At 35.5% G+C, this 22163-nt stretch overlaps 1 protein-coding gene across 1 annotated transcript in view; it reads right to left on the reverse strand.

The window, feature by feature from the left end:
* Positions 1-22163, reverse strand: part of LOC103036892 (cadherin-22) — a 330834-nt gene that overhangs the window by 26635 nt on the left and 282036 nt on the right. The window contains exon 11 of the mRNA XM_022675617.2: positions 4983-5100. Within this exon, the coding sequence (XP_022531338.2) occupies positions 4983-5100 (118 nt within the window). The remainder of the gene's footprint in view (positions 1-4982; positions 5101-22163) is intronic.

Below are 22163 nucleotides of genomic sequence, written 5' to 3' on the forward strand. Positions count from 1 at the left end.
AATGAGCAGATGTTCTTTGAGGTCATCAGAAAGAAGGTTATAGATGAACACTGTCTTAAATATCATACACCTGAAAGAATTCTGCATAGAGGAGTAGGGATTTCAGACAAAGGTCAAAGTCTAAATCATTTTCTCTGATTTTGCTCTTTATAGGTTTAAGTTTGAGTAAAAAGAAACATTGTTGTTTTATTCTAGAAACTACAGACAACATTTCTCCCAAATTCCAAATAAAAATATTGGCGTTTAGAGCATTTATTTGCAGAAAATGAGAAATGGCTGAAATAACAAAAAAAAAAAAAAAAAAAAAAAAAAGATGCAGAGCTTTCAGACCTCAAATAATGCAAAGAAAACAAGTTCAAATTCATAGAGTTTTAAGAGTTTAGAAATCAATATTTGGTGGAATAACCATATTTTTTAGAAACAGTTTTCATGCATCTTGGCATCATGTTCTTCTCCACCAGTCTTACACACTGCTTATGGATAACTTCATGCCACTTCTGGTGCAAAAATTCAAGCAGTTCAGCATTTCAGATCATTTAAAAATATTTCTATTGATCTTTTCACGTGAAATTTTGGCACAGTGTAAGGGACAGTTTGTGTGTTAAAATTTTGTAGTAAACTAAAAATACACAAAAATACACAAAGATACTTGTTTTTCATTGGACAGCGACGATATGTCAATACGTACATATGCTCAAATATGAAGTAAAAGTATGTTTTTAGTGGTAATCTCAATTTCCTTGCATAACTGTATGAGGTGTAGACCACAACTCTCTATCTATGTGTGCAGGAAGCCTGTCAAGCACTGTGCACCATCCCTGCAGATACAGAGGCCAAGTGTCATGTTCTGGCATGTGTATATGTGTGTGTGTGTGTATGTGTGTGTATGTGTGTGTGTACGGTTGTGTATACACCTCCAGCTGGCCCCACACGGGTAGTTGACATTTCCCCTGCTCTCTCGGTTGACATTTTCATTGTGTCAGATCAGTATCAGTATTGATTTAGCCATGCATCACATCCACTCACACAACTATGTGTAAAGAGCCCCATGCTAATAAACCATTCAGTTAGCAGCGCTGAGGGAAATAATAAAACCTAAAAAATAAAAAAAAGACCCAAAACAGCATGAAGAAAATAAATAAATTAATAAATACATTTAAAAACACTGGAGAGCCCTGTATGAAAACAATTATCTCTAGTTAAATGCACAATTAAACAAAATAACAATGAGCCGCTTCAATCTCTGTGTTGTTTTAAGTACTAATTCATATTCTGCTGTAAATGGACCAGAGCTAAACAAACAGTAAATTAGGCTGTAAGTAATAATGAAACATATAAAGACAAATAATGAAAAAAGAAAACTTACTGTAAGCAAAAGTTATTACAGGAACTTTTGGGCTTTTCTTATTTTCGTTAACTGTTTATTTTTTTTCTTTGGAATATTATATATATATATATATATATATATATATATATATATATATATATATATATATATATACATCCACTAAGAATGTAAAAATTAGTGATCATGACTGAGTACAGCTGGTAGCACCACTGTGCTTACATAAAAAAAAAAAAAAAAAAAAAAAAAAAAAAAAAAAAAAAAAAAAAGATTTGTTTGATCTAAAAAATACGGAGCCCCTGAAGGGACGTGGTGTATTTTTTTTTTTTTTTTACATACTAAGTCGTGAGCACCACATACTAAGTCGTGAGCACGACTTACTAAGTCGTAAGCACCTCATACTAAGTCGTGAGCACGAATTACTAAGTCGTGAGCACCACATACTAAGTCGTGAGCACCACTTAGTAAGTCGTGCCCACGACTTAGTATGTGGTGCTCACGACTTTCTATGAAAAAAACAAAAAAAAAAAACACCACGTCCCTTTAGGGGCTCCGTAAAAAAAAGATCTAAATACATAAATATATTTTATAGATCTAGATTGACCAACACACAGTACAATGAGAAAAAATATAATCTAAATTAATCTAAAAATAAGTCTTTTGGAGCCATTTATGAACAACTTCATTAGCCAATTTTAAGATCATAAGTTAGTATATATGACTATTGTTTTATTTTTTTAAAGTATATACAAACATGACAATAAAAACGATTTGATTTAGTTAGTATTTAGAGAGTTGTATTAATATTTTGGTACCACTTTAAAATAAGGCACATTTATAAAGGGTTTATTAATAGCCTATGAGGGAGTTTATTTAAGCAATAATACACAAGAGGGAGTGTTATAACGTGTAATATTGGCACCACAAGCCGAGTGCCGTACATTGGCACAGCAGTGCCAATATTACACCTTATAGCATGACCCTTAAGTGTATTATTGTGATTATACCACAGTTCCATTATCTCTGTTTATTAAAATATTTTGAGTTAAAGAGGAAATATAATCTGTTTGTTTAAAAACACTCTGTGAGGTAAAATAGTTCCATTGCTGCTCTGTTTGTAGCTGCGCTGTTTGGTTTGTAAGTGCTGCATCGTTGCTAGGTTACCTGTACAGTATGTGGTGGAGTAATACATGGAGCGCTTCGGTTACACTGCATTACTGGCTGATAACGGCACTCATAGAACACCTCTCAGCCAATCACATTGCAGGGTCAGAACTAACTGTGGTAAATGATTGGTCATTAACTAGGTTGTTAAGACTTTATTAACCATTAAAAAGTAGTTACAACACAAAGCGTATCCTACTTAGTTTTTTTTTTTATCAGTAAGCATTAACATATCTAATAATATAATAATATGGAAAGTCATTTTAGTTATTTAATGTTATTTTATGTTTATATACACTACATTATGATTATTAAATAAATTATTAATCTGGGCCAATAAAGTTAAAATAACAGATATGTTATCAACAGATGCATTAATGGATATTGACTGATGAAACAGACAAAGTGAGATAAGCATCTAGAAAGTTGCAAAGTTTAACAGTATAAATATACTATGTGGACTCCCTATTTGGCAAACAGGCCACTTTTGTCCTTTCTATGTATGTGTTATAACTGGTTATTAATGATTTATAAAGTATTAACAACCTATTTAATAACATTAATTTATAAACCCTTTATAAAGGAACTTTATTGTGTGGTATTGTATTTTTTGAATGCAAACCCCACCCAAGCTTGCTAAAGTTTATTATAAGCATAATCATACAATAATTTGCAGAGAAAGAGCTAAGCCTCAGACGTAGTGATTAACATAATTATTAATATAAAACATGACCCAGAGCAAATTCTAAAATTCTGAATCAATACTGATAGTTACACTGTTATTACATTGATTATTACTGTGTAACTACAGTGTTATTACAGATATATTATTTTTTTAACTATATATATTATATTATGATCTGATTTTGGGGTAAACTAATGGTTTAGAAAAAAATGGAAATGCACATTCAAAACCTGTGAACACAGAACGTAAATGAACCACTACTTTTGAATGTTATTTAATTTAATATTAGGGATTTACTGAAATAAATTAAATAGAATAAATACAGTCTTGTGGGCAATTTCTGAGACAGGGATTAATCGTAATTCCAATTTCCTTTGAATTAAAACTTTCCATTATCAAAATGCTGAGTAATCCAAGACTAGGCTTAATCCCTGTCTGGGAAACTGCCCCTAAATGCTCAAATAAGGAGCATAAAACTGTTTAATTATTTCATACGTTTTAATTACATCAGCAACTTCATGCAAATATGTCATGAAAATATTGGAAAATAAAAAAAGCAATAAATCAATAACTAATTAAGCATCAGCTGAGCAGAGACTGAGCTATACTGTCTGCCTGTTATGTAAATTAAATGCAAATGAAACATAACAATGCAGATATTTGTATAATAATTCTGAGGGGGATAGTGCAATCAATGCAATTAATTATTTACTTTGTGTTTAAACATTCATTTAAATGCAAGCTAGAAGTGTTGCATTTATACTGGATATATATATATATATATATATATATATATATATGTATATATATATATATATATATATATATATATATGTATGTATATATATATATATATATATATATATATATATATATATACATATATATATATATATATATATATATATATATATATATATATATATATATATATATACATACATATATATATATATATATATATATATATATATATATATATATATATATATATATATATATATATATTTTTTTTTATCTTTTTATGCTAACAAAATCTGTCTATTGGCTGTGATGTTTAACAGGCTATGTAGCCAACATGCTAAACAGCTGTGAAGAAAAAAAAAACGGTACAAACTGTATTTAATAAAGAATAATATTAAATAAGACAGTATGACAAAGACAGAGAGAGAGAGAGAGAGAGAAAAAAAGATTGAGAAAGAGAGTGAAAGGGAGATATAAAATGATCAAGACGGTACGACAAAGGTATAGAGGGAGAGAGTAGAAAAAAAAACAAGAGAGAGAGAGAGTAGAAAAAAAAACAAGAGCGAGAAATAGAATAAGCAAGACAGTACGACAAACGCAGAGAGAGAAAGAATATGAGAAAGAGAAAAAGAGATTGAGTGAGACAGTACGACAAAGGCACAGAGAGAGAGAGAGAGAGAAAAGACAGAGAAAGAGAGAAAAAAGGAGATATAGAATGATCAAGACGGTTCGACAAAGGTATAGAGGGAGAGAGTTAGAGAGACTGAGAAAGAACAAGAGAGAGAGATAGAATAAGTGAGACAGTACGACAAAGGCAGAGAGAGAAAGACTATGAGACAGAGAAAGAGAGAACGAGAAAAAGAAAGAGAGGTATAGATTGAGTAAGACAGTACGACAAAGGCACAGAGAAAGAGAGAGAGAGATAGACACAATAGCCTCTAATTTTTAATGTGTTTCACTGAGACTTAATGCGAGACATTCACACTTTTTTTTTTGTTATATTTGATTGTGTTAAGCAGTCTGATACATTAACATAATTCTCACCTTTGACGTCCCACAGTGCGAAATGGCGGTTGTTGGAGGCTTCGGGCGCCAGTGTGAAATAGAAGCGGTGGCCAGACTGAGGTTCATCCCGGTCCACCACACTGATGGTGTGAATAAGCTGGAGAGGGAAAAAAAAAGGTGAAAATGAGAACGGAAACGTGAAAAAATAGGAAAAATGGAAAGAAAAAAATTCTAATCCTCTTTGTCATTTGCTGCTCATATCGCAAATTGGTCATGATGGTAATTTATACATGGACTCTCCATTACAGCACTGTACAGAGCTCACAGTGCGCTCACTCGCCGAGCTCCATGAATCACATTTTCACTGTAAATCAGGAACAGTGGGGACGGAAGTGGGCGAAACAAGAGTCAAAGTGGGAGCACTTGTGAAAAGGGTGTTTTCTGAAATCGTGCCCAGTTATTAAATTAGCAGATCCTGTAAAGCAACAGATGGGCTGGTTAAAGGAGTTCATATGAGAAAGAAATAGAAACAAATAGAGATAGACAGAGAAAGAGAGATGTAGAGTGAGTGAATAGAGTGAGTAATAGAAAGGCATAAATATAGAAAGAGAGAGCGAAAGGAAGAATGACAGAGAGAGAGAGAGAGAGAGAGAGAGAGAGAGAGAGAGAGAATGAGCAAGACAGTACAACAAATGCATAGAGAGAAAGAGAGTGAGAGAAACAGATAAAGAGCAAGAGAGAGTAAGAGAGGAAGAAGGAGAGAGAGAGAGAATGAGTGAGTGAGTGATTGAGTTATTGAGTGAGAAAGTGAGTGAGTGACTGAGACAGTATGACAAAGGGAGAGAGGGAGTGAGAGAGAGAAATATAGATAGCGAAAGAGTAAGAGAAAGGCATACAGAGAGAGAGAGAGAGAGAGAGAGAGAGAGAGAGAGAGAGAGAGACAGCGAGAGAGACAGTGCAGCAAAGGCAGAGATAGATAGATAGATAGATAGATAGATAGATAGATAGATAGATAGATAGATAGATAGATAGATAAAGTATACAGTAAGAGAAAGAGAGAGCAAGAGATAAAGAAAGAAAGAGAAAAAGAAAGAGAGGTATAGATTGAGTAAGACAGTATGACAAAGACAGAGAGAGAGAGAGAGAGAGAGAAAAAGATTGAGAAAGAGAGTGAAAGGGAGATATAGAATGATCAAGACGGTACGACAAAGGTATAGAGGGAGAGAGTAGAAAAAAAAAAGAGAGAGAGAGAGTAGAAAAAAAAAAGAGCGAGAAATAGAATAAGCAAGACAGTACGACAAACGCAGAGAGAGAAAGAATATGAGAAAAAGAGAAAGAGAGAAAGAGAAAAAAAAGGGAGGTATAGATTGAGTGAGACAGTACGACAAAGGCACAGAGAGAGAGAGAGAAAAGACAGAGAAAGAGAGAAAAAAGGAGATATAGAATGAATCAAGAATCAAGACGGTTCGACAAAGGTATAGAGGGAGAGAGTTAGAGAGACTGAGAAAGAACAAGAGAGAGAGATAGAATAAGCAAGACAGTACGACAAAGGCAGAGAGAGAAAGACTATGAGACAGAGAAAGAGAGAACGAGAAAAAGAAAGAGAGGTATAGATTGAGTAAGACAGTACGACAAAGGCACAGAGAAAGAGAGAGAGAGAGATAGAGAGAGAGAGTGAAAGAATAAGTGTGTGTAGGGGGGAGGGGGGGTGTATGGCAGAGCAGGCGGCACTCTAGACAATCAAGTTGAAATTCCCATGTTCGCTTATTGCTCTTTTCTCATTACACGCTCCTCAAAAGGCTCATGCAGTATTTATGTCACTCTTCAGGGAGGCTGAGGAAATCCAAATTGGAAATTAGAGCGGACTGAAATACTTCCCTGAGCAAATCTCCCGCTTTCTTCTTCATTCCCTGCCACCCCCTGAAGTATGAACAAAGTCAGAGAGGGACACTCGCACAAAGGAGCTCCGACAAATAAAGGAAAAGCGCTCTTACAAGGAATATAGAAACACAATGGCACGCACTCTCGCTCACAAACACTCTCTCTTGCACACTCTCTCTCTCTCTCTGTCTTTCGTTCTTTCTTTCGCTCACAAAGATAAAGTGACAGCAAGGACAAAATGCTTCTCAGGCAATGTTTATGCTCAAAGGAGGCTCCGTACAAACAACCTGGCCTGCGTCGTCTCAGCGGCGCTCTTCAGAATGATTAAAGCGAGAGATGAGGAGAGGTGAGCAAGTTTTTGGGTTTCAATCCCCCCATCCTGGAGGACACGGCTGGATTGAGTAAGTCTGATTAGAGGCCGCTGCCGCTAAACTCCCGGGCGAATCATTCCGCCACTTACACGCGCCTTTAATGTGCTCCACGCTCACTTTTAAAATTCACAGCGGGTTTCTTGAAAAGGGAGAGGGGATAAGAGTTTCAATAATCTCTCTCTCTCTCTTTCTCTCAGTCTCTCATTCTCTCAGTCTCTCATTCTCTGTCTCTTGCCTGTACTGTAGCTACTGCACTGAAAAAAAAGATGCGTAAAATTTACTTAAAAAAAATTCTGCAACTTTCTGCATTTGCTTTTTTAAGTGAATTTAATTTCAGATAAATTTAAGTAACTTTAACTCAGTTTCAAGACTTAAATGTTACATAGAATAAATAAGTGTCCTGAAGTTCAGTCAATCCTTTCTTTTAGTAAACTTTACTTAATTTATTTTTGCTGAATCAATCCTTTCTTTTAGTAACCTTTACTTAATTTCTGCATACAATATTACCTAATTACAATTACTTTAAATTTAAATTTAAATATTTTTTAGTTAAAACACATTCAAATATTTACATAATCTCGAGATTCATTTTGTAAACAGACCAAGTCTCACTGTCTCAACACATGGATGGCATATAATACATTCTTTTTAGTATACTGAAAAGAATATACAGGGGTTGGACTATGAAACTGAAACACCTGGTTCTAGACCTCAATAATTTATTGTCCTGACGGACAGTTCTGGTGGAAACAGGAGAGTTGAGGTGCACATTAAATTCTGCCGTGATTTGATCAGCCGTGGTTTTATGTTTTTTGGATACAATCCGGGTTAGCACCCGAACATCCCTTTCAGACAGCTTCCTCTTACAGCGTCCACAGTTAATCCTGTTGGATGTGGTTGGTCCTTCTTGGTGGTATGCTGACGTTACCCTGGATACCGTGGCTCTTGATACATTACAAAGACTTGCTGTCTTGGTCACAGATGCTCCAGCAAGACGTGCACCAACAATTTGTCCTCTTTTGAACTCTGGTATGTCACTCATAATGTTGTGTTCATTGCAATATTTTGAGTAAAACTGTGCTCTTACCCTGCTAATTGAACCTTCACACTCTGCTCTTACTGGTGCAATGTGCAATTAATGAAGATTGACCACCAGGCTGCTTCAATTTAGCCATGAAACCTCCCACACTAAAATAAAGACAGGTTTTTCAGTTTCATTGTCCAACCCCTGTATTACATGCCATCCATGTGTTGAGACAGTGTAATATGTGTTTTAACTAAAAATACTTCAGGAATTATAATATATTATGTATCATACATTATTTGAGTAATATTATATAGATTAAGTAATTGTAATTAGGTAATATTGTATGCAAAAATTAAGTAAAGTTTACTAAAAGAAAGGATTGACTGAAGTTCAGTTCAATTATTTATTCTATGTAACATTTAAGTCTTGAAACTGAGTTGACATTACTTAAATTTATCTGAAACTAAATTTACTTGAAAAAAAAACAATTTTTTTTTTACGTAAATTTTAAGTATCATTTTTTCAGTGTGTTTCCTCCCTTCCAAAACTCTTCCACTCTTGTGTTCTATCTGCTCTCCTTCACCGTCTGCTTCTGTCCTCTCTTATCATTCCTCCTCCTCCTCCTCCTCCTCTCTCGCTCTCACTGTGACGCTGACCTCCGCCTCAGTGTGATATAACCAGTCTGCGCTTGATGTGTTTTGGCACGGGCTCACTCTTAATTGGACTGAGCGTCTAATTAGAGTTATACATGCGCTCAAACCTCGGCCGCTGTGAGTCACTCCGGCGTGTAGCGAAAGCGAGCGAGAACAGAAGAACTACCTCAGGCTTTCTCTTTGGCGTTCAGATCCCTGGATGATGAGGGTTATCACACATGCTGAGAACCTTTGGAGCTCGGGACGACGGTGATTAAATAGGAATGGTCTTATGGTCTAAAAAAAAGTCATGATACCATTTTATGATCAGTGTCTTTAATAACTGTGTAGTTACATGTTAACAACAATTGTAATAACTGTGTAACTACTGGTGTAGTATGCCATACACACCAGTCGAATTTTTATTCTAATTAATTCTGTTAATTTTCCTTCTTTAAAATATATTGTTCAAATCATGTTTGAATCACGTTTTATTCATGCTTTATTATTTTGCCTTATTATTTTTTTTATTTCCATGTTTATCGTCATGTTTTTGAAACATATTTAAGCTATATAAATATATTTGTTTTGCATTGCCACATATTTATAACAGTTTAGTTACATTACACGTTATGCAATTACTAGTGGTGTCAATCAATTTAAAAAAAGAATCAGATTATTCACAACAATGTTCTGTGATTAACTGCGAATTGTTCTTAAGGTACAAGTTTTTTTTTTCCATTTTTAATTTAAATATAAATTAAATAATGAATGCAATAAATGTAAAATGCAATCCTATTTATATTACTAGTATCCAAAAAAAAAAAAAAAAAAAAAAGAAAAAGTATATATTTGTATGTTTGAGAAGAGATAAAGCTAATGTGGGGTGCTGAAATAAGGAACGCATGATCAGTGGAATAGCGGAAACATTTTTTTTTTTTATAATTTACTTTATTGTAAAGATCTCAGCTTGGTTGTAAGGATTTCTAAATTAGAACTTAATTTGCTGAGTATAAAAACCTCAGGAAGTGTTAGGTATTGCACATATACTTACAATAGGGGGATGACCATTTAAATGGCCTGGGGAAAATACTGTATATAACAGCCAGTATTCAGTAATGTGTACACTGTCTCTTTAAGAGTCTCTTACACTAAGTGAGTGTGTAGCTACACTGAGAGTGTATAGAGAGTCAGAGTGTGTGCTGTGCTGTTTTATGGAGATCGCTGGACCAAGCTCCTTTCTTTCATTTATTTTATTTCTATAAGTAACTTTATGCTTTTGGTGCTGCATTAGTATGAACTAATATAAATAAGCAAGTGGAATATCGCCAGAGTGAGTCCGACTGTGCTGTGTCCTCTGGAATTGTGTTGTCCTTGTTGGAGCTTTTCAGTCATTAAGGCACAAAACAAAACAAAACAAAAAAAAAATGGAAGTTTGGGTCAAACTTGGTGTAAAAAATAATTTTTGCATAAAAAAAAATAATAACGTGTTACTGATTTCAAATTAATTGCATGCATTAACTCTTTCACAATGACAGCACTAGTAATTACACATATTAATGTTAACAATCTCAGTTGTGTGTAATAGTGTTATTACATGTGTTATTAATGTGTGACTATACAGTTATTATTAGAGACACTAATTATGAAGTAGGACCAAAATCTCTCATATCTACACATATCTCTATCTATCCCTATCTCTGTCCATCACTTTTTGTTTCATCTTCACCTATTGGAGTATTATTCAGCCCAGGTCAAGTCTCATAAAATGGGACGTAATATCCTGAGACACTCAAGGTAAGAAATTGCTTTAAATGTCTTCTGTCCTGAAAGTCAGCACTTTCATATATGACATTTGGATGCTTTGGGGACACAGCTGAGGTGTGGAAACTCCCCGCAGTGACTTTTTGTATAAAAATACATTTTATATTGCTTTAGGATTCAACATTATCAAAAACTTGAAAAAAAAAAAGTTCAGGTTTCAAATTATTTAAAGCTACGTTATCTATTACGCATTTTTTACCTTAAAATAACAACAGTACGTAAATTAGTTGTGATGCTCCACTGACTCTAATAAGGAGAAGAGCGTCTGTATTATTGCCACTCATTTTGTAACACTGAATAAGTGGATAACATGGATTACACTCTCCACACTCTCCACCTGTAGGCCATAAGCTCCGTAATCCTGCTCTAAAGAAGTTAATTTGATCTAACAGCAGTGAAAATACAGCTCCCAGCTAGTTTATCCAATAAATAAACCAGCTTTCTCTTCACAAGAACAGTTTACACATTATATTAAAGCAGCATTATGTGCTAATTGGTATATTTTAATTGATATTCCTCGGCTCACTCTACAATTAAAGAGTATAATTCACTTTTACTCCACTGCTGTAAATACAAATTCTACTTTAAAGCTGATTTCTGTCAATTTTGGGATTTGCGGGATTTAGTGCCCTCTCTGGTGAGAATGGGTAATTGCACAGAGAATGCAGAAAAAATCATTTTAAACTGAGCGGGTGTGATGCGTTCTATTTTCAGAGTGGATTAATTCTACTCCAAGTTATGTTCAGTAGGAGCTCTATGGCATCAAAATAGGGTCAAAAGTGTTGAGAAGCAAAAGTATTATCCATAACCACAAAATTTAAATTTGTAAATGAGAGGACTGTTATTGGTATAAAAAATTAAATAAATTATGTCTGTAAACAGAATATTTAATTTTGAATAGAGAGTTGCACTTCTAGATTAGATTTAGCCCTCTTTTTACGGGTGGCTGGGGACTAGTCGGTAATTGGCCGGTTCAGATGAAAGAAGCGCCACTGATCAAAAAAATACTTAAAGCGCAAACAGATTTTTTAAGAATCTAAAACACAAAACGCAATATTAAACTCTCCATTCAAAATGAAATATTCTGTTTACAGAAATGATTTTATTATTTTTTATATCAATAATACTCCTCTCATTTTCAATTTTAAATTTTGTGGTTTCGTGGCTTTTGCTTCTCAAAACTTTTGACTCTATTTTGACGCCATAGAGCTCTCTTCACCATTTAAACACCTATTTGATATTAATCCTGGTTTTAAGGTTTTTTAACTCTATCATGTTCCTTTTTGCTTTCGAAGCTTGCTTCACTCTTTTGTTTCTTTGGTTTTACTATGAGTGAATGAACTACTGAGCTCTGAGTTTCCCCTTCTGAAGTCTCCATTGCTTCACCAGTAAAACTGAGCCGGATCCTCTTTTAGAGGCTGTACGTGTGACGTAAGTAGAGATGTGAGAACTCCCGCGAAAAGAATAAACATATTAGGCTTAGCAGGGATGGCCGTTTTAGCACACTGGTACCATTAAACACAATATTTTGTCCCTTCTCCTCTCAGAAATGCTTCTGTTTTCAGTTTAGAATCAGCACTGGAAGAAAAAGAATCACGTGAACATAGGAAATGCAGTGTTTCTTAGTTCTGAAAAGAGGTCTTGTGCAGATCCACATCAGTGTTCAATATAAGTGTTCTGGCCAGAAGCAGCAGTGATATAGATGCCATCTCCCAATAAGTGTACCATTAAAATGATTTTGACGCTATTTGCTGCTATTTTAAGGTAAAATTGCTACATAAATGTTGCTTTAGGCCACTCAGCTTGGTGACAGAACACTGAATGAGTGTTAAAAGCAATAATTATGATGCTGCAGCTAATGAGCAATATGTTCTAAGTGACTGAAAGAAAGGTGCATTTGCTACACAAGCTATAGGTATATTCTGAACACAGGTTGGTTACACAGGAGGGCACTTCTTATAGCCTGAAACAGGAATCCACCTGTATTTACTTCCATGTGTTAACTAATTTCTTTGTATTTTGGTAACTCTATGTTTATTAATAATGTATGGTTGCTTTTTTCTAACCCTTCATTTAAAAGGAGCTTTCAAAGGTTATTTGAGCCATTATATCACAACATATGCTTCCAGTAACCAGTTACTTTTGTTAGCATGAAGATACTTTTAAAGTTTAAAGAATCTCACTTAATATAAATGGTCTATTCATTTGAAGGTTCGACATGTCGTTCACAGGAATGGCTCCTTCTAGAACCATAAGTGGTTCTTCTGTGGCATTGTTCAAAGGACCCTTTGAACCCCCCACCATTTATCGCTATATTAAATATATGAAATTAGGATCAGATGGAGCACATCAGCTGCACATGTTAAGAACATGGTTTTTTAGAAGATTTTTGATTTTTTAATATAATTTTTTTCCAACTTTTCTTCCCAGTTTAGCTATGCCGATAACCACGCTCACACTTTTCCTTTGTACTCCCCCATCACTAGCGGTGAGGATGAGGAGTAGCACATGCCTCCTTTGATAAATGTGAAATGAATCACATCAATGTATCAATGTTGCTGATGCAGCATTGCCGAGTAACCACTGCACTCGGAGGAAAGTGCAACGACTCGGTTCTGATACATCAGCTCACAGATGCCTTGTGCTGATTAACATCACCCTAGGATTGATGAGGGGAAAGAGTGCCATCTACCCACCCAGAGAGAACAAGGCCAATTGTGCTGTCTCGAGGCTTTGGCAGCCGATGGCAAGCTGAATGATTGGGATTCTCCTTATCTCCTTATCATAGTGGCAGTGCCTTAGTCCGCTGGAGCCACCGTATTTAGGATTTTGGAAGAGCCTGTTTTATTTAAACACAGACATCTACTTTGGTTCGTTGTAGATTGTTGAAGTGAGTGGATCACCATTGCTACACCCAAAGAGATCTCTGAGGCCTTCAGAAAAGTTTGTAGATGCAGATAGGTCAGGGAAGAGGTTTAAAAAGGTCTAAGAACAACTAGAAATCAGTCGTTCCACTGTACAAACAATAAATTACAAGAACCTGACCAGTTAAAGCCATCCTATTTCATCCAGTTACCAGCTACCAGTTGATGCTCACATCAAATTCAAATACAATCGCATACAAGGTGATGACAGAACAGCTCCTTCCTACCTGCACTGATCACTCCTGAAGGCTTACGCTACCTCCCGGCCACTGCGCTCCTCCAATGAACGTCGCCTCGCTTTACCAAACAAACATTCACACAAAGCAATCCAGACTGTTCTCATACAGAGTTCCCCAATGGTGGAACAAACTACCTTCCACTACCAGATCAGGAGAATCTCTCACTATCTTTAATAAACTCCTGAAGACTGAGCTCTTCAAAGAGCATTTACTCTCCTAACACCTCTAACTAACTACCTTCTTCTACCAGATCAGGAGAATCTCTCGCTATCTTTAATAAACTCCTGAAGACAGAGCTCTTCAAAGAGCACTTACTCTCCTAACACCTCTAACTAACTACCTTCTTCTACCAGATCAGGAGAATCTCTCACTATCTTTAATAAACTCCTGAAGACAGAGCTCCTCAAAGAGCCCCTATTCTCCTAACACCTCTAACTAACTACCTTCTACTACCAGATCAGGAAAGTCTCTCACTATCTTTAATAAACTCCTGAAGACAGAGCTCTTCAAAGAGCTCTTACTCTCCTAACACCTCTAACTAACTAACTACTTCTAACCTCATTTCCTTCTTCCCCTCCTTCACTCCTCTATCCCATTTTTTCCCTTTGACCTCTTTAGGCCCAATCTAAAGGTGTTTTTTTTTTACCTTTAACTTCTATTACTTTTTGTACTTCACTATTGTAAGTCGCTTTGGACAAATGCTATGTAATGTCATGTAATAATCCAAGTTCAGACCAAGATACCTACAGGTAGGACACAACTGATGACAAAGTACAGCATCTACCATCAAAAAAGCGACCAAAACAAGGAATATTAAATGACTAAAATGTGAAAGAAACACCAATGCAATGATCAAGACTTCTGGAACACTGTGCTTTGGATAAATAAACCATGAGTCTTGACCTGATATTGAGTATATTGATGTATAGAACTTTCAGTAAAGAGCATATAAACAATTCTGGTCTATTTCTACCTGTTTTATTTCAATACATTTCCACCCCCAAAAAAAGAAAATGACTAAAGAAACTGACTTTAAGATAACAGTCCATGAAAATTAACATAACCCAGACATAACACACGTTGAGTGCCCATAACCTGCTGGCTCTGGAGCACAGTTTTGCCAGCATAACTGGATTATGGGATGTTGTTTGTGTTTTCGAATAAAACACACACTCTTATCACTGCTCCCACTACATCACTGCAGGAGAATAAAACCTGCTCTCTGATACGTTTCTGAAGATTGAACGTAATCTCTGTTCAGTGAGCTACTGAGGGAAAGATATGGGCAGTGTGAAGATTATCATCTGCGCAGCACTCTCCCTCTTCTTGTCTTTTTCCTCACCTACTCCTCTTGTCCTCCCATCCCTCAAAATAGCTTCTGTTTATTCGCTTCAATTGCGAGCGCAATAGAGAGCATTGCAGACAGCTGCAATAAATTAGCTTAGGCTAAACGCTGTTTTGTTTGATGAAAAATGTAAGTGGCGAGGACTACAATAACAATGACTCAAATTACACCAGGCTGGAGCACCATGCTGGTGCCAGGTTGATCATTTTAGGAGAATGAGGGAGAGAGGGAGGTGGAAACAATATGAAAGAGAGAGAGAGAGAGAGAGAGAGAGAGAGAGAGAGAGAGAGAGAGAGGAAACGAGTGTGTGGGAGTACACTGAGTAGAAACAGTTCCCTCAAGTCCAGTCACTTAATGAGATTTTTATTTAATACTTCCCTATTGACCCTGTTTAGCTGGACCAGTTCTGGACTGGTAGCAGTGGGAACTGTTTCAAAACCCAGAGTACATTCTCTGTATTTGCCAAAGTCCTGCAGGGACAATACATGTCTTTCTGTAGAGGCTGCTTTCACATCTGAAGGGACTGAGAAATCACCTGAGACAGAGAACAAACTCTAAAGACAAATCCATATCTGTCTGGTAGGGGTTGCATAGTCTAATTAAAGCAGCAGTCACTACAATAAAAAGAAAAAATATAAATATATATAATAAATAAAAGCAGTACTATTCCTCCAGTACTATGAGTTGGGAGGCAGCAAAACACTCAGTAAAACTTTATTTGGATGGTCCATTATACAGCTCTGGAAAAAAAAATAAAAAAATAAATAAATAAGAGACCACTTCAGTTTCTGAATCAGTTTCACTGATTTTGTTATTTATAGGTTTATGTTTGAGTAAAATGAACATTGTTATTTTATTCTATAAACTATAGACAGCATTTCTCCTAATTTCCCAAAAAAATATTGTCATTTATGTGGAGAAAATAAAGAAATGGCTGAAATAACAAAATGAATGCAGAACTTTCAGACCTCAAAAAATGCAAAGAAAACAACAAGTTTATATTCCTAAAGTTTTAAGAGTTCAGAAATCAATATTTGGTGGAATAACCCTGGTTTTCAATCACAGTTTTCATGCATCTTGGCATCATGTTCTCCTCCACCAGTCTTACACACTGCTTTTGGATAACTTCATACCTTTACTCCTGGTCCAAAAATTCAAGCAGTTCAGCTTGGTTTGTTGGCTTGTGATCATCCATCTTCCTCTTGATTATATTCCAGAGGTTTCCAATTTTAAGTGGTCTTTTTTCCAGAGATGTAGATGCCTCATACAGTAGATGCTAACCTTCAAGTCAAATGCAAATTATTATGTATAGAACTTTATCTCTAACCCTAACCCTAATCTTGACCATGAATTAACCCTAAAACATAACCGTAACACAACCTCACCTTACATCTAACCCTAAAACATAACCGTAAAATGTTACAATTTGAATTCTGGTTTAGTTGCATTTAATAGACACGTATAATGCATGATTTGAACAGTCCCACAGTCCAAAAACATGCAAATCAGGTAAATTGGATACTTGAAAATTACCCAAGAAAAGTTGAATACTCTTAACTTAAAATGAATTGGCACTCGGTCCTGGGTAAATGCTCTAGTGCCTGATGCCGTCCTCCAGGTGGACAGTTGTTTCTGGTTGAGAGTATGTTGTGCACTATTGGCTGCCATTTCCATTGGTGTGTGGATGAGTGCTAAGTATAAATGGTTGTGTGTAAAAAAATATGATTGTAAAACATCCTTGTGTTTCTAGAAAGTTTCTATATACTGTAAGTAGTTGGGCATTTGTAATGGACCATCCAAACAAAGTGATACTAAATATTCTAATTAATGGAATCAGTGTTCTGGCAAAACCTTCCATGCACCATCAGGTATTTTCAGTCTACAAACTGAGCAAAAAAAAGTAATCTGGTAGGTTTGTTGCATATAATCATTTCATACATTAAAAAAGTGTTTTATAAGTAAAATAGACAAATGTAAGATACCAGAAAATACAAAGAATTGTGTGATAAATGCTTCAGGGGACCTTCTGGAAGTTGTTCCTTCGGAGATATTATTATATATACATACTTTTGCATGATACAGACAATATGTTAATGCACATATGTGTCCAATTCACATACACCACTTTAAAAAAAAAGATGAGTTTCTTTGATTTTACTAATTGAGAGTATTACCAAGAGGAAGATGGATGATCACAAGCCATCAAACCAAACTGAACTGCTGGGTTTTTTTACACCAGGAGTAAAGGCATAAAGTTATCCAAAAGCAGTGTGTAAGACTGGTGGAGGAGAACATGATGCCAAGATGCATGAAAACTGTGATTAAAAATTAGGGTTATTCCATCAAATACTGATTTCTTTGCATTATTTGAGGTCTGAAAACTATTTTAATGCTCTAAAAGACACTATTAATTATGACACTAAATGACACTATAATTTTTATTTGGAATTTGGGAGAAATGTTGTATATAGTTTATAGAATTAAACAGCTATGTTTATTTTACTCAAATAAATATTTATATCTATAGATAGCAAAATCAGAGAAACTGATTCAGAAAGTCTCTTAATTTTTTCCTCTTGTATATGAAAGTACAATGTTTCAATCGTCTGCACTTCAGCCACCCCTGTCCTGTTGAGTGTGTGTGTGTGTGTGTGTGTGCATGGGCGTGCATGTGTGTATTTTCTCCCCTAACATTAGTCATCTGGCTGGGACACTCCCAGGGGAGGAGCAGGCCCTGGTGATCTGTCAGCGAGGCTGCTCAGCGCTGTTTGATATCTTGTGCCGAGTTGACAGGCCTCTCGTCCCCAGGCCATTCTTAGTATTTGCCTTTCCACCCGGCCTTTTCCTGCACACACGGCACTATATGATATCTGTCTCTTTTCATCTGATCAGACTCTTATGCCCAAATACCACGGGGTTACGAGTCGAACGTGGCGTGCTCGAAAAAGCCCGCTCCGCGCGTCAATCAGAGCCCGGGCCAGGCCAGAAGACAATGCCAGATTATGAGAGAGATCATGAATTGGCAGAAATCAGAGATAGAATGAAAGACAGATAGAAGAGAAAACACACAAGAGAGAGAGAGGGAGAGAGTATAAGAATGAGTGAGAGGGAGAGATAGAGAGAGAGAGTCTGTGCACCTGGGATGAGATGAGAACACTGCGTCTGCCTCTTTTTTATCTTGTATGTGAATCAATGGTAAACACGTCAGATCGTGTACAGCTCTGTTCTTGGACATGTGCTGCTGCTGAAGGAACCGCAGAGATAAAGGAATCTATACAGCTCACACACAAAGCCTGCAGTAAAAAAAATAACATGTTCAAAATTTTCAGGGTTGTATTCCATCATACAGTCAGAATTCAGATTTTATCAAATTTGAATTATGTTCTATTGATAAAAAAAATAAATAGAATGCTGTTTTTGTCTGTAATGCAACACAAAAAAAAAATATTTTATTATATTAGATATTAATAAAAAATGTAAATATACATTAAATCAAATTAATATGATATAATATTATATATATTGTAATAATAATATATGTATGCATTGGAAGACTTTGTTTAACATTTTTACTTTATTTTTATTTAATGCTGACCTTTTTATTTCACAAACAATAAATATCTGGTAATTTATTTAAACGATAAAAAAAATATCTGAATGCATTTATCAGAAGGACTTTATAATCTCGTAAGTAACACACTGTAAATCCATACGTTGTTTGAACTCAAATGAATTAAGTTAGTTTTACATAAAATTGGATATTTCTAAAAAAATACTCAACTATTTTGAGTTAGTTGAACATTTGTGGGCAGATATACTGTACTATTCAAACTGAGATCTTTGAGTTGAACCAACTTATAATAAGTGAGTTTAATCTGTTTTGCCATTGGCAGCTTCTTTTCTATTGGCTTCTGTCACAATCTATTTGCATACTGGGTGTGTCCAACAGTTTCTGACACTCACCATCAGTGTGTAGTGATTCCCCCGGGTGACCTTAGAAATAAATCAAGTTCTCCTTTAGTTGTAATAACTTGATGTTTTAATTTATGCTAACTCAAGTTTTCATTCCCTATTACTTAACATTTTTAAGGCAACCAGTTTCCACAATTTTAAAGTAAATTCAACCTATACTGGCTTACAGTGAATGTGAAACAGTTTTTTTTTTTTTTTTTTTTTTTACTTATTTATTTATTTTTTTACAATTTTGCAATATGACTGACAATTTATTTGACAGTAAGAATGAAAGCCTGGTAATTTCACACCTGATTGTGAAAAATATCATCTCTTGTCTTTAATTGCCAAATTAAACAAATTTACACTCCCAAATGTAAAAAAAAAAAATCTTTTTCTGATATTTAATGTTGCATAACTTTGATTAATAAACACATACTTTATATTATTTATTTAATACGTTTCTCCATGTCTAGTTTAAGAAATTAGGATTAGGGCTCTGATCACATGGCATGTTTCTGCAACAGCACTATAAGTAGTTGAACCACTTCTTCTTCTTCTAGCTTTTAACCCCTTATAGTGCCTTGTCCTGTATACGGGCTATATATATGATATATATATATATATATATATATATATATATATATATATATATATATATATATATATATATATATATATGTATATGATACAAAATCCCTTTTTCTCTGCAGTAAAATTAAAATAAACTTATTAATATTCTGAAAATTTAAGGGCTTTGAAATCTCCTACAGGACACTTAGAGAAGCTGCCTGTTTTCTTTCTACTTCACTTAGTAATCCCAGATTAGTAACAGGAATCAACCCAAATTCTGCAGGTTTAAAAATAGACATAAAAAATAGACAAACAAAACCAAACTAAAGGTTTGGAGGACATGAACTGTTTGATTTGTATTCAGGAAAAGAAAGAGGCAATTTTATCGTTTTATTCATTTTATTTTGACATTAGCAGATTTTATATTTTCTATTATAATTACAGTTATGATGTTCATTATCAAACATGAAAGTTATTTTTTTATGTAATGGTTTGAATAGAAATCCTTAATATTTAGTGGTGTATAGTCAGGCAGACAATTGACAAAAATCTTGGCCTTTTAAGGGGTTAATTAAACTGCTGGATTAAGGGGCAGTGGGTCATGCTTTAAACCTATTGGAAATGAACTGTACTATATTCTATTCATATTCTGAAACAGAAGCAGATTTAGGTATGGGTGACATACTACAATATTGTGTGTTTCCCACCTTTTCTATATTGTATCCAGGTGTTATCAGTATCTAGCGCTGCCCTATTTATCATTGCCAGGTGTTTTGTGTTCTGTCTCGGACTCTGAAGCCCTTTGTTTGGTTCAGACCTTGTCCTTGAGCGTACGGTCATGTCTGTGTGTTAGCCTCTGCTCTGTTATCTGTTCAGTTTTCTGGTTCAATAAAGTAAGTCTTGTTTTTATGTTCAGCTCGAACACAGTCCAGGACAGGGGACAGGCTGTCCTTAGGTGTCCTCATATGCAGACTGAGGTAGGGGAGCGGGGGAAATACATCAAATAACATACCTTTAAATTTTGTGCAGTATCAATGCAATATCAAAGATTATTCACTAATCTTCACATACATTTTTTTTTTTTTGGTGGCAGGTGAGAAAACAGTGGGTTCACTCAGAGTACCATACAAGCTAAAACTGTCATTGTTCTGGAACATACAAATCCCAACATAAATATATAACAAAAATGAATATATAAAAATAACTGTTGTTTTTTTGAGTCTGGATTAGTCTCAATATAGCACTCGGAGCCCATTAGAGACGATTGCTCTAAGATTACAAGGGAAGCTCAGCTTCCCCTAAAATGTCAAAAAATAAGTGATCAAATATATACTGTTGTGTGTACATGTCATCGACTAAATATGCGCTACAGTGCACTCAACTTTTTTACAGAATCAGCTTCTTATCACTGGTAACGCCGTGGCTTTCCTCTCACTCATTCCCGTAGCTTCACAGCGCTGCTTTAAACAGTGCACAGACTTCAATAGCGGAGCAAAGCGTGCAGCGAAACGAGACGAGTCATTGGATAAATGCTGGGCTTTGTCCCGCCCATCAGACGTTCAGCGTCTCCGGGGGTCTATGGGGCAATGGGCTGGCCTCGGCCGGCCCGGACGCTCAGCTTCTGCATGATGATTGGATGATCTGTCTGAGGCTGAATCCCTTTTTGATTGACAGTGAAATGAGCGAATCAGCGATCTTTTAGTATGAACATCCGTGCTGGGAGCTTTTAACTTTCATTCTGTTCTGAGTTGAACCGGAGATTTCCTAATCCTCTTAGCGGCATTTTCTTTGTTAAAAACGACTAGCGACAAATCAAGCTTCTATTTCTGGTGTTTTTTTGTTTTGTTTTTTTATCTATGTATTGGAGATACATTCAGTTCAGTCAGGTTTGATTCAGGTTTCTGAGCATGAACAGCCCACTTTAAATAACACAGCAGATAATAATTCAATAATATTCAGGTCTGAGGACTGAGATGATCAATTCAGAATGTTGTACTTGTTCCTCTGTATGAATAGTAGATTTTGAGCAGATTTTAGTTTTAGGGTCGTTGTCTTGTTGAAGGATCCAGCCCCGGCGCTTCAACTTCAACTTTCAGTAACACTTTACTTGGATGGTCCATTTAAGGATGCTCAACTGACATTCAACTAATGATGATTGAATGATCTGTCTGAGGCTGAATCCCTTTTTGATTGACAGTGAAATGAGCGAATCAGCGATCTTTTAGTATGAACATCCGTGCTGGGAGCTTTTAACTTTCATTCTGTTCTGAGTTGAACCGGAGATTTCCTAATCCTCTTAGCGGCATTTTCTTTGTTAAAAACGACTAGCGACAAATCAAGCTTCTATTTCTGGTGTTTTTTTTTTGGTAGCTACTTGTGTTTGGAGATTGACTTCTATCACTCTTTCTTACTTCTATCGCAGTTTCTGTCCAGCGGGTGCTGCTGAGACCCTT

The sequence above is a fragment of the Astyanax mexicanus genome, chromosome 5, assembly GCF_023375975.1.
Source record: "Astyanax mexicanus isolate ESR-SI-001 chromosome 5, AstMex3_surface, whole genome shotgun sequence".
In the NCBI taxonomy this organism is placed as follows: domain Eukaryota; kingdom Metazoa; phylum Chordata; class Actinopteri; order Characiformes; family Acestrorhamphidae; genus Astyanax; species Astyanax mexicanus.